Source organism: Spermophilus citellus (assembly GCF_964194105.1).
Source record: "Spermophilus citellus genome assembly, chromosome: 4".
Taxonomy (NCBI): domain Eukaryota; kingdom Metazoa; phylum Chordata; class Mammalia; order Rodentia; family Sciuridae; genus Spermophilus; species Spermophilus citellus.
The window spans coordinates 48,625,216-48,639,578 of NC_138185.1; the positions used below are offsets into that span (position 1 = coordinate 48,625,216).

At 37.6% G+C, this 14,363-nt stretch overlaps 1 protein-coding gene across 1 annotated transcript; it reads left to right on the forward strand.

Annotated features, from left to right (window-relative positions):
- Nucleotides 1–293: 293 nt before the first annotated feature.
- Nucleotides 294–13,150, forward strand: LOC308648530 (cystatin-13-like; the record flags this gene model as incomplete). The annotated part of the gene is made up of 3 exons (XM_081293288.1): nucleotides 294–669; nucleotides 6,635–6,748; nucleotides 13,067–13,150. Exons 1-3 carry the CDS (start codon nucleotides 442–444, stop codon nucleotides 13,148–13,150), a joined length of 426 nt encoding a protein of 141 aa, XP_081149414.1. The 5' UTR covers nucleotides 294–441.
- Nucleotides 13,151–14,363: the final 1,213 nt, after the last annotated feature.

The following is a 14,363-nucleotide window of genomic DNA, read 5'->3' on the forward strand; positions in this document are numbered from 1 at the left end:
GAGGTCAAGGGTGGGACTGAAAATTCCAATCTGTTCATCACATGGTTCCTCTGCCAACTACCCTCCAACCTGAGGTTATCTAGGGACTCGGAAAGAACCATCTCATTAGCATAAACTCAGTTATGGCTAAACAGGGCTTGTTATAGATAAGACATGCACTCCTATTAGAACCCTATGACTTGGGAAATCCCACTGGTTTTAGAGCTGTGTGTCAGAAACTGGGGATGAAGACCAAATGCATAATTATTATTATATTACAGTATCACAATGTTAACATAAGTTCCTTCCTTTTAGCTCATAGCAGTGCCAAGAAGAGTTGGGGTGATTGGATTTCTGGAGACATAAGGCAGTAGCCCACCACCCCCCCACTCTAAGTGCACATCTGACCCAGCCCTTGAAGAACAGAAAGACCTTGGCCTGTGATACCTTGACTGAGGCACCATGGCCAGACTCTGCCAGGCCCTGCTGCTCCTGATGGTCACTGTGGCCCTTTTGTCCAGAAGAATCCAAGCCCGGGACTCACCAAAGATTATAAGAAAATTCCAAAACATCTCTAAATCCTATGTTTACGTGCAACAGGCGCTCTGGTATGCCATGAAAGAATATAACAAGGCCAGCAAAGACTCGTACTACTTCAGGGCGGTGGAGATTCTAAACTCCCAAGAGCAGGTGGGTGAAGCATTTGTTCTTTGCTCTTTCATTCCCTGTCTTCAGCCAGAACCTATTATCCATAGACAGTTATTGCAATGAGAAATAGAATACAACCAAGGGACTAACAAGCTATATTTTCTTCCTTATTATTCTGAGATGGATTTGAAACAAAATATTCATTAAGATAATTTAAAATTGATTATAGTTACATTCCAAAGTAGAGGTCAGAGCCCAGAAGGCAGCTTTATGGGACCAAGTTTGGGACAAGTGGAGCATCAGCAGCATGAGTAACCACAGGGATGCATTATAACAAAGTGAGCAGACTGTGACCTGGAGTCCAACTGATGCCGTAAGAATAAACCTGGAAGGCTCTTTACAGAAAAGCACCCATTCATAGCAGTGACAAAAAAGACATAAGTAGAAAAGTACCTTTTGCAACCATCACAATAATAACCAATTCAGGCAAGATTATCAGTGAATCCTACAACCACTGGGTGAGAGTGCTTAGATGAATTGTGTGGCAAGGATTGCTTATTATAATTGTGTTTACAGCAGCATCACCACAGAGAGACACATGAACAATGAGCTGAACCATGACCCTATGATGACTACAGCGTCGCTAGGCAATAGGAATTTCCCATGCCCATTGTAATGTCACAGGACTACCTTTGTAAGTGTACACCATTCTGTGGTGTATGACTATAGTTAAACAAAGGGGCAAAAGCTATCCTTAAATCAAGACATGGGCTGAGTGCCTCCCTTGCCAAATGTTCATCACCAACACTGGGGCAAATTGACATCCCATATCCACCAATGTGATGTGCTGAGAGGGCATGATCTCATATGTACACTGTATTCCTGCATAGAAAAGTGCCCTAGATGTAATTATGAGAAACAATCAAATCCACAATGTGGGATATTCTATACTCAAGAGATATTAATGTCACGGAAGGGGGAAAAGCTGTGAAATTGTTCTCCAGTAAAGGATGCTTAGGAAACATGATAACCATTCCAATATTATCTGTTGAATATAAAAGAAAAGATGATGAATTTTATTTGGACAACTGAGGAAATTTGAATATGGACTATGTAATATAAGAGAGACTTATATGAATGTTAAATTTCTTGAGAGAGCTGATTGTAATGTTGTTTGTTAGAAGCCTGAGATAGGGTGCAGAAGAGCATGCTGAGGGAATGAATATTGGGTCATCCTGATTGGATTTCGAGGAATAAAGTGTGGCAGAAGTAAATAGAGTGGTGACACTGGACTCAGCTCACAATGTCGCTGACATGACATGCCACAGAGAGACTGAAGGTAGATAGCCAATAATCTCCAGTGTACTATGTTGCTAAGATGGGAAGTTTGGTTGGTTGGGTATATTAAATACTCTTTTTTCAACTTACAATGGATTTGTAAGGATGTAACCCTGTTGTAACTCAGGGAACATCTGCATAATTTGAATATAAAGCTGTGTTTCTCAGCTGGGAATGGTTTGCTTCACCAGAAGATTGTTGGCAATACCTAGAGATGTTTGTGGTTGTTATGATTGAAGGTTCTGCTACAAGCATCTAGTGAGTTGAGGCCAGGGATGCTGCTACTGGACATACTAGAATATATAGGCCAGTTCCCAAACTTCAGCCCCCAAATTTCAGTGGCACTGAGATTAAGAAATTTGATCTACAGTCATAGAAAATTTCTAGGAGTACATTTGAAAGTTGTTGAATTAAAATATGAGAGCAGACTCAATTTCTTGCATTTCTATTCTGGCTCATTGTTGCTGAGGGCACCATAAAAACAGTTGGCTCTGTCATTCTGCTATTTGTTATGCATTTATATACATTACTGAAAACTTAAAAAGTGTGTTTTATATTCATGCAATTATAGTGTTGCACTGTATTTTTGCTGCTTTAGATGTCTTGGAAATCAATAAAAGTGCACTTAGATTTAACTCATAATTTGCACTGTATCTTAGGTAAAAAATTTCAGCCATTAGGTTTGTTGATAGGAAAACTGCAACAATGAAAATCCCTATGCACACATCACTAGGATATGCACTCTGGATTTGAATTCCTTGTTTAGAGAGTCATTTGCAAGAAAATGGCAAATTGACCCTCAATAGGGCTAAATCAAGTTTTAAATTAGTATTTATTTTATGATATTGGGGATTGAACTTAGGTTTCTCATTCATGCTATAGATCAAATCAGTTTAATTGATTTTTGCCAATGCTGCAGGTCTGAAGACATCTCTTGCCCGTTATCACCGATAGTAGATCTCATTTGTCTTTCAGATGATTGCCAATCTGATGGATGCGAAAATAGCATCTTGTTTTATTTCTCTGTACCATGAAGAGTGTCTTTTATTGAGTTCATGGGATAATATGTACTTTCTTTGATAATTTTTCTTTTTTGCCTGCATTATTTGTCTTGCTCTTATGAATTAGTAGTTGTTCTTTATATGCTGTTCAAATTAATTCATTGTTTTTATATATACTGCCAATATTTTGCACTTTCCTTTTTCTTGTTTGTAGTTTGATATTATTTATAGGGTCTGGATTTTTGAAAACATATTGACATAGAATTTAGTTTTTTATTCCTTTAAGTTTTTTGGGTTTTCCATGAAAACAGAGCAAAGAGTAAGTGAAGTAATGGAAGGAGATTGAGGGGGAGGGCAATGGGATTGCAGAAGGAAGGAAATACACCATGAAACAAACACAAATATGCTGTGTCCATATCTAAATATTTACCAAATATATATATAAAATTTATACCACAGTGAATTCCACCTTTATGTACATCAATAAAGCCCCAATTAAAAGATATAAATAAATAGAAGGAAGCCCAGCAGAGTACATAATATGTAAAAGGGGTAAAGAGGAAGCACTAGGGACTGAAATGGGGATAATTATATTCCATGAATACATAATTATGTCAGTCTGATCTCCACTATTTGTGTAACTGAAATGCACTAATAAATATTCAGGTCTAACTATGTGAAATAACAACCAGTTATTAATTAGTAATGAATGCTTTTCTTTTAGAAATTTATTAAATTAAAAACATTTTCATTAAAAAAAGTTTTTTTTTGAGTTTTTTGTCTCAAGAAGTCTTTTTCTATTTAAAGTATAACTGTTGTAATTCTTCTAAGACATTTATAATTTTTAAATCATTAATCTATCCTGCATTTATTTTTACTTATAGAACAGGCACTAGATCTAACTTTTACATTAAAAAAAGGTCAATTGTCCCAAGTCTCTTTAGTAAAGAGTCTCTATGTTTTGAAAAGCCAGCACACCATAGACCAAATATTTAAATATATTGAATTTATTGTAGGATTCTACAGTACAATTCTCTTCCCTTGATCTGTTTATCAGATCTTGGGCCTGAATTAGAATTTTCTATGGAGTAGAACAAATGATATGGTTTGAATGTGTCCCCACCAAAAAAAAAAAAAAAAAAAAACACACAAAACAAAACAAAACAAATATGTTGGAAACTTAATCCCAGTGCAATAGCACTGGAAGGTAGGCTCAGATGTTTGGTGTTTCCATCATGAATGGATCGATGCTGATTATGAAAGGGCTTGAAGCTGTGAGTGAGATCTCTTGCTCTTACTCTCTTGTGCATTCTTTTGCCCTCTGATGCTCACTGTGAGTGGCTCTCACAGTGAGAAGGCCCTCACCAGATGCAGGTCCTTGGTTGTGGATTGCTCAGCTTCCAGAATTTTAAGAAATAAATATCTTTTTTTTTTAAAATAAATCACCTAGTCTCAGATAGTCTATTTTAGCAGCACAAAACAGACTAAGTTCTCTATGTTATTCTTCTTTTGTTATTAACACGTGTTGTATTCAGAGTTTCACTGTGACATCTCCATACATGCACATACTGTGCATTGATCATATCCACTCTCCTTTCTACTCTCTCTTTCCTTCTTTGGTCTCTCCACTCCCCCATCTCTCTGGTCATTCCCAAATAATTTCTATTTTCAGTTTGTTTTTTTCCCAAAATTTCCAAATATGAGAGAAAAAATGTGATACTTGTCTTTCTGCTTTTGGTTTATTTTGTTTAACATGATGTCCTTTTAGGACTGGAGGTGTGGCTCAGTGACAGATTATGTTCCTGAGTACTTAGCATGCATAACTCCCTGGGTTCAACTCCCAGCACCAAACCAAACCAAACCAAATCAAACCAAACTAACCAAACCGAACCAAACCTAACCAAACCAAACCACCTTTTGGTTGGGATTTTGTCTTTCAATATTACATTTGGTTGCATTTAGCAACAGTATGTCCACTCTTTCTTTTTTCCAGAAAAGATGTTTATTTATTTTTTTGTTTTGTATTTTTTGATACCAGGGTTTGATCCCAGAGACACTTAACTACTGAGCCACATCCCCAGCCCCCTCCCCACCTTTTTAAACTTTTTATTCTGAGACTTTTTATTTTTCATTTTATTTGCCTTTATCCTAACCCCAGGTTTAAAAGTCTCATATGATGAGGTCAAGTTCACCAGGTTAATATCCTTATCCATCTTAAAGTTAGTTATGCTTTAAAAGTGAGTGAAACCTGCCATTTTCACAGTCCTAAGTATCTTACAGTGCAGGGACAGCAAGGGTGGGGACTTTGGGGGCATATTAGAATTCTGCCTGCTAGGCTCATTTTATTCAGTGCCCGGGCAACTTTCCCAGAATTTCTAAAATATCTATTATATTTTCTTATTTATCTATGATTGTTTTGGGACTAGTTACTGTTTAACTTGGTCATTAATATGTTTTCTCCTTTAAAAGTCTTATAGACCTTTTTTTTCTAGTTGTGTCCCTCTTCTTTTCCCCTGTTCTTTTTTTGGGTAAATATTGGTGCATTATAATGATACATAAAAGTGGAATTTATTGTGGTATATTTGTACATAGACATAGTATAATTTGGTCAATTTCATTCCCCAGTACCTCCTCATGCCTTCTCCTCCTTTACTCTTTCTTGATCCCCCTCCTTTATTGGTCTCCCTTATATTTTTGTGAGATACCTTTTTTTATCCCCCCTTTTTTTTGTATGCATGAGAGAAAACGTTTGACCCTTGTTTTTTTTGAGGCTAGTTTTACTTATGATATGTTTCTGTTCATATCCATTCATTTGCTAGCAAATGTCATACTTTTATTCTCCTTTATGGCTGATGAATACTTCATCATGTATGTATACTACATTTTCTTTACCATTCATCTGTTAAGGGGCTGGTTCCATAGCTTGGCTATTGTGAATTGCACTGCTATAAACACTAGCATGTGTGTGTAAATATAGTATGCTGATTTTAGTTTTTTTTTTTTTTTGATAAATACCAAGGAGTGGGATAGCTGGGTCATATGGTGGTTGTTGCATCTTTCTCAGTAATAAAAAGCCTATATTTCATGTTGCATAACTACATCTAAGAGGCCCTCCTTGGGTAGAAGGAGGGTTGGCTGGGGGCTCAGTGCTGGTAGGATGTCTAGGAAGTAGGGCTTTTAGAGGCTCCATTACATGGACTATGGTATGGATTACTGAAATTAAAAAAGATGGAAGGTCTTAGAAAAAAATCAATCCACTCTGTGAAAGTTTCAGTTCTGGACCATGTCAATATCCCCCCAATATCTATTGATTAGGTGTGAAGATAAAAAAAAACTGTTATGTATTTCTTAAACCTCAATAAGTAAACTATTAGTTTTTCCATGGTTTTTTTTTTTTTTTGTGTGTGTGGGGGGAAAGATAGTTTTCTTGCTTTATCCTGGGGACTGTTGCCATTACTTTAAGATTAAATAACATAATGTGAGAGAAAGAGATATAAAGGTAAGAATCCCTCCAAATTATCCCCAAACTTCTGAAAAGACATGTAGAAGAGAGGAAAGACATGGAGACATTGTTGCCCTAGGCAGCCAATTGGCATGCTTGTTTACCAAAAGTGATAATTGATACCGTTTTCTTTTTTGATGTTTAATTTTTAATTACTCATTGACAGGTGACAGATAGTTTGGAGTACTATATTGAAGCCAAAATTGCCCGAACAATGTGCAAGAAAACTTCAGGAGAAAATGAAAACTGCTTATTTCAACAAAATCCTGAAATGCAAAAGGTATGTGACCGAGACGAGGGGAGTGATAGCCCTAGTTAGATTTGTGTACCAGGCGAAGAAAATTGACTAGACTAATTCTTCTTTATTTTCTAATTCCCTTTTCATTGCAAATTTATTTATTTGTTCACTGTGGTGAGGATCGAATCCAGGGCATCTGCTAGGCAAGTGCTTCACCAATGAGCCACATCACCAGCCCTCTAGTTTGCATTTTAAGCCAAGTTCTGATCATATTCAGGACCTAGGACAGCCAGGTTCTAGACCTGGAGCACTGTATCTATGATCTGTTGTTACTTCTAACCTCCTCCACCCCACCAATACACACACATACGTACACACACACACACACACACACACACACACTAAAAGCAAAACCAACTCAATATTTCTCACTATTTTGCAATCTAGGTTGAGTTGTGCTGTTCAATTACTCCTCCCCCTGTGCTGTGGTGTGTGCTGGAGCAGGCATGTCCCAGATGAGTGGTTTGCTCACATCTGGTAACAGGGGATAAGCAAGTATGTCTCACACTGCTCAGATCTCTTGTAGAGTGACCTGTTGTCCTGTCCAGATTGAGGTATTTCCTGGGATATGGACCTTTCATTGCTAACACCAGGGAAATTTTAGCCAAACCAGTAATGTCCTAAGGAAGTTTGTATTTTAAAGAACTTCTAAGAATAGTTAGGCAGACCCTGCTACAGTACTGATAGAGAAGCAATGGATGGCAGCCATCTTGGTAGATTACCTCTTCCAGGCATGACCACCCCCAGTCCCTAAAATACTTGAAAGAGGATTTGTCTCAGTGCAGGTCTCCACAAGCTTGGGAACACAAGGAGGAACTCTTGAAGGATACCCATAGTCCAGCTGCTATGTGAAAGGGCCGGAGGCTGTAGATGGCCTTTTACACCAACTTGGCTTCCTGTGTCAGTCTTCTGCTTCTTAGCATTAGAGGTGAGGGACAATCCCAGCTGAATCCAGGTCTTGTGCCCAGATGGAGACAGTCACAAAGGGGCCATCCTTAATCAGACATTTCCTTACTCTCCTCATGTTTCATTGGCAGGGACATTTTATATCTAGATTTAATCCTTTTAAGTAACAAATATTTTCTAAAAATGAATTCTTATAAAAATATAAGAAATGAAAGTGATGATATGCCTCTTTGGGCCCTTGATGTTGTCCCAACTGACCTCTGTTCAGGAGTTACCAGGGATATATACCATTTGTGTAGACAGTCTCAAGATTATTGCACTATCAATGTGCCTATATGGATAGAGCTTTTATTCTCTTTCCTTTTTTTCTTTTTAATAACTGCTGACCTACACTGTATTTTGATGTGACTTTCTTTTCACATTTATCTTGTCAATCTTCTCATTGATTATTTTCAGTTTTTCACTTATATAAGTGAAGCTGCATTGAAAATCTTTATACACATTATATTTCTGTGCCTTATGTAGTCTTTGCATATTTTGCATATACCTAAACTGGCACGAGATATGGCTAGGCATAAGTAATGGAACATTGGTGCTTGCCCAAAACTACTCAGACATGCTACAATAAAAAATATTTTAATGAATAGTAAATATCACAGCAGGATGCCAAAGTTCAAGTGAATGGCTGCATCTAGAGAGTGAATTCTTGTAATCAGCTATTAGAAATAGCTTTAAAAAGTAATGCTTTAAAAATTTAGGTAGGTACTGAGAATAATATATTAAATACCCATGTGCCTACCACACAGATTTCACAACTATTATCTTTTATCAAATTAATTTTAAATATTTATTATTTTTATTTTTTAAGATAGATCTTATTTAAGGTATCTCATATGATGTTATAGGACATACATAGATAGTAAAATGGATACTATCATTAAATAAGTAAACATGTCCATTATTTTACATATCCATTTTTCTTTTTATGGTATAAATAACTAAAATAAAATAATTTAGCAGGAATCACAAATAAAGTTTAATCTTAAACTATAATCTTCACATTGTACATTAGTTCTCTAGACTTGTTCACTCTACATAGCTGCTATTTTTGTAACTTCTAACCTATGTCTTCCTATTTTTTTCCCTGCCTCTGGGTAATCATTATTATATTCTCTATGTCCGTGTATAAGTGATCATTCCAATATTTTTCTTTCTGTGTTGGACTTATTTATTTAGAATGTCTTCCAGATCCATACATGTTGTGGAAAATGGCAAAATCTCCTTTTTAAAGTCTAAATAATATTCTATTGTCTTTATATTCCAAGATTTTCTTACCCATTCATCCATTGGTATATACTAGCCTGTTTTCATATCTTGGCCATCGTGAATAATGATGCAATAAACACAGGAGTGCAAGTGTCTTTATGAGGTGGTGATTTCATTTCTAGAGATTACTGGGTCATCTAGTAGATCTATTTTGAATTTGGGGGGAACCTTCATACTGTTTTCCATGATGGCTGCACCAATCTACCTTCCCACCTACAGCATACAAGGCTCTGTTTTTTCTACATCCTTGGCAGAATTGGTTGCCTCCTGACTTTTTTTTTTTTTTTGAGAGAGTGAGAGAGAGAGAGGAGAGAGAGAGAGAGAGAGAGAGAGAGAGAGAGAGAGAGAGAGAGAGAGAGAGAGAATTTTTTAATATTTATTTTTCAGTTTTAGGCGGACACAACATCTTTGTTTGTATGTGGTCCCGGGCCGCACGCATGCCAGGCGAGTGCGCTACCGCTTGAGCCACATCCCCAGCCCTGCCTCCTGACTTTTTGATAGTTGTTATCCTAATGTGTGTTATTAAATATTTATTTAAGAGGAAAAATGTTATACATCTATTACACTTTCCCTCTCAAAGATAACCAATATTCCAAAATTAATGAGTAATATTCTTATCCATGTTTTAAAACTTAAAAAAGGAAAACTATTTATGTAGGGTCTTTGTATGTTTTTTAAAATCAAATGATTTTGTAAGTTTCTTTTTCTTTATTCCTTATGCTTTCAGATCTATTTGTGTTGGTGCAATCTGCTAGTATTTATTAAGCCAAATAATTTCTTGGATCGATTGATATATATGAACATTGTCCAAATTAATTTTTATTACTGTATATTAAGTTATCACATGACCATATGACATTGTATTTAGCTATTTCCCTATTTTGGCAGCTTTTGAGTATTTTCAGCTTTTCACTTTTAGGAGCAATGCAACTGCGAGAGTCCTGCTGACAGTCCCAGGGGATGAGAATCTCCCCAAGGATGAGATTGGGAGTAGAGTTTGGATAAATTCAGTGTTAATATGATTGGCCACACTTTACTGTCCAAGGTGGTTAAACCAACACATTCTATCAGTGGTATAAGCAACAGATCATTTCCCCCTTTGCCTTGTCTACTTCTAAAATTGGTGTTAGGGTCATACGTTTTTCTTATGTGCATGTGTGAAATGTCATCTTCTCATCATTTCACTTTGGGTCTCCCTGATTTTCAACGAGATGAGAAATGTGTTGACATTCCTAGCTTTTCACTTCTAAGACTTGAAAAGTTTAATATACTTTTCCCTGGGGGAATCAGATGGCCTTTAACTAGAGCTGTAGCCTTAGGTGGTGGAGGATCCTGTGATTCCCTGACCTCACTCTCCTCCTGGCTCTTCCTGCTGTTATATTCCCTTGACCAAACCCACCTTGAAGCCAGAGGATGCTCATGACACAGAGCATAGAAGTCATAAGTCAAGGGTTCCCATTGCCATGGTCATAGTGGTTAGAGATTGATGTCACCCCTTTGAAAGATTAGAGGGCAAGGGTACCTATTGGTAAAGCCCATAGTAGTCACCCTTGAAAGATGCCAGGTGGAGAGACAATGGACAAAAAGTGTCTCAGGGCAGAGGAAGAGACATGAGATCAGTGTGAAACCCTCAAGTCTACTGGAATACCTCAGCTGAGAGATGACATTGGTTGAGTTGGTGTAGATAATCAGGTTCTGGATGCCTATGAAAGTCTTGGTCAGAATTTAATGATGCATTGACAATGGCACACGAGAAGGGGAAAATCAAGGATGAATTCAGGTCTGAGGGGTCTGGAGCGAGTTTACTGTCTTGGTTTTTGTTACAAGAAATCCACTTGCATCCCCCTTTTTTTTGTCACGAGGTAGTTCTTGTCTGTCCTTACCCTTGTATATGAGCTTTTCTTTTTCATCTACAGAGCTGCTGTAGATTTAAACTGAACTGTTTCCTTGGGCTATGTATTATATTGGGATTTCAGAAGGCTAAACATCTGGGATCATTGGAAGATAAATTTCAAAGCTTGATATTATTTTAAGTAGCTATTAACCTAGAGAAGTAATATAGAATATTTTGAAAATTTCAAAAATATTAAATATACTGAAATCAACAATATCCTTATTTAATGCTTACCACTGTCAATGTATTTTTATATATTCTACTTTTCTCTCCCTTTTTTGGTACTGAGTATTGAACCCAGGGCCTTGCGCATTACAAGCAAGCACTCTACCACTGAGCTCCACCCCGGCTCATCTATTTTATATTATGTTTATATTTTGGGTAGTTAGTAGCATAACAAACACCATTTCATAAGTCTAGCTTTTTGTTTAATAATAAAAGCTAAGTACTTCCTAAACTATAAAATTATTTGAGATCATAATGTAGTGAAACTACCTGATTTCATTTTATGGGGCTTCCACATATTATTTAGACAATTCCCAATGAATGAGTTACTTAAGTTTACCTCCCCACCAAGTTTTAGCTATGAAGAACATTGTGATATTTCTATGTGTGTGTGTGGAAAGCACCAATCACAGATGGATAAATGGATGAGTAAGAGGAGTATCAGTGGAGTGCAGGGGGTTGGTCAGGAGGCGGCAGTGAGGAGAAATAGGGACTGAAATGGAGTGTGTCAGATTCCATACATGTATGATTTTGTTGGTATGAACCCAGCTACTATACATAGCTATAATTCTCTACTAAAAAAAGAAAAAAATACATAAACAGAACAGTGTAATAAAAATACTCTTTAAAAATTATTTTTGTGTGTATATCTAATTATTGTTTCCTCATAGGCAAAATTTCCAGAGATTGAATTATTTATGCAATGTTTTTCTACCTTTTAAGGACTTTTAATATACATTGCAAAACTACCCATAAGGACAGGTCTTGATTGTTATTTTTTTTTAGCTCTTCTCCCTAGGCTGGTCCAGAAATTATTCAGTTACTTAGTTAATCCTCTGATAAGTCCAGCATTCACTATCTCCCATCCCACCACCAATCGTGCTTACTGATACTGGATGTTCTTCTTCTCCCTCTGTACACTACAGAGAAGACTCTGGTCTTTTATTGCCTGTCTGGGTTGCTTGTGGCTTGTCTTATTTTACCTCTCAAACTGTTCCTCTACCTTTATGTCTTGTACAACTTTACCTCTACTTGATGCTGCCATTCATGTTCACCTCGATGTCTTGCCAATATTCTTTATATTTTTATTCTAACTGAATGAAGATTTTAGGAAAGATAAGAAGAAAACAAGTGTGCTCATTCCCATCATAAGCCTGAAGACCCAAATGCTCTTCAGGATTCTGGGACTAGATCTATGTGTCTCTTCCCAGCTCTATAGCTACAAGCTTTTATTTTATTTTTTAAATTTCTGGTCAAATTTTGATCCAGCTTTCTGAAGTATGCAGGATCCTGTACTCTCCTTCTCCTTCTCCTTCTCCTCCTTCTACTTATACTTCTTTTTTTGTAGTAGGGATTGAACCCAGGGCTGCTTAACCCGAAGTCACATCCCCAGTCTCTTTATTTTTTTAATTTTGAGTCAAAGTCTTGCTAAGTTGCTTAGGGCTCTCTCTCGGTTGCTGAGGCTGGCTTTGAATTTGTGATCCTTTTGCCTCAGCCTCCTGAGTCGTTGGGATTACAGGCTTGCACCACCATGCCTGGCTCCTATACTATTCTTGTAACATTGGTTCCCTAGGGTAGGATGGAGTGGGCCCTCAATGCAGCATGGGGTCTCCATGGGCTACAGGAAAGTCAGTGTGGCTGAACACAAAAGATTTCCAAAGGATAAGTAGTTCCTGGTCTCAGGCCCTTGCTCTCCTTGAGCAAATAAAGCCACACTTATGGTGTCTCAGATCACAGGGGCATGAATTAATGAGGACCCATTTTACTGAGTGAGGCTGGCACTTCAGCCTAAGGTATACAGTCTGTGGACTCTGGTGAGTTTTGTTGATTCAGACAGCATCTTAACTTTCCTGAGGCAAATTTTGGGACTGGAAAATAGGAGTGCCTATTTTTTCTCCTTTTCCCATTTGTTTTCATACCAGCTAATTTCTCTTTTTGTTTTTTTTTAGGTGTATTTTTGCACTTTCATTGTTAGGTCCAAGCCATGGAAATTCGAACTCAACATGCTGAAGGAACAATGCAAAGATGTCTAGCACATTCTGCCACACTCAGTTCCATTTTAAAGAAGTAAAGGCACTTGCAAGACATTTGAACACCACAGTTGACTCCTTGACTTCTTTTTGTGGCCTTTTGCTTTTTTGTTTTCCAGGGGCTAATGCTGAGAATGTGTGATGGTTTTTATAGGATGGCAACTTCATCTACTAGCAGTGACAATCTACAGCCAGTAAAATAGCTGTTTCTACACCTCACCAATCTCTGAATACAAATTACCTTTCACTGATGACTTTTCCTGGGAAATTACTCTCAATTGCCTGAAGCATGGTGGATATTTCTGTAAGTTTCAGAAAGTCTGACTACCAGGAGAGTGACTAGCCATGGATTCCACAGAAATCTCCCTGCCCAAGACCAGAGCTCAAGGGCTTAGGAACACTTGGTTACAAACCCAAGAACAATTAGAAGTCCATAATGGTCTATTTGGAGATTTGAGTTGGTTTCAAGTTGAAGCAGGAAAGTTCAAGAATAATTTAGGTGCCTGGAGAATAAGCTCTCTCTCTCTCTCTCTCTCTCTCTCTCTCTCTCTCTCTGTGTGTGTGTGTGTGTTGGTGTGTAAGTATGTGTCTGCAGTTGGATATATCAGTTATCTAATTCTGTAGGAGGAATCAGCTAGACATTTAGTGGATTAAGCAATCTATTTATGTATCTCATGATATCTGAGAGTCAGGAATCTAGAGGTGGCTGGGTTTGGCTGAGTGGTTTTAGAATTCACCTCTCATAATGTTACACTCAAACATTCACTATGCTGCCATCATCTGAAGGTTTAATTGTCTCAAAAAATCCACTTTCAAGATGGCTTATTCATGTGGCTGCAGGTTGGCAGTGGTTATTAATCAGAAGTCTCTGTTCTCATCCATGTGGGCCTCTCCACAAGGCTGCATGAGGCTTGATAATGGTGTCTGGCTTCATCCACACTGTGTTCTCAAAGACCAAGATGGAAGTCACATGCCCTTGGTGACCAAGCTATAGATCTCAAACTCCATAGATTCTTCCTTGTCTTATTGGTCACTGAGACTCAATGTGGGAGGGGACTCTAAAAAAGCATGAGAATTACTGGAGGCCATCCTGGAGCACATCATGATGTGTGTGTGTGTGTGTGTGTGTGTGTGTGTGCACTTGTGCATGCCTGTATGTATTCATGTGTGGTGAGCTGAGCTGGTGTGGAAGATAACATGAGCAAAAGGAGTCACT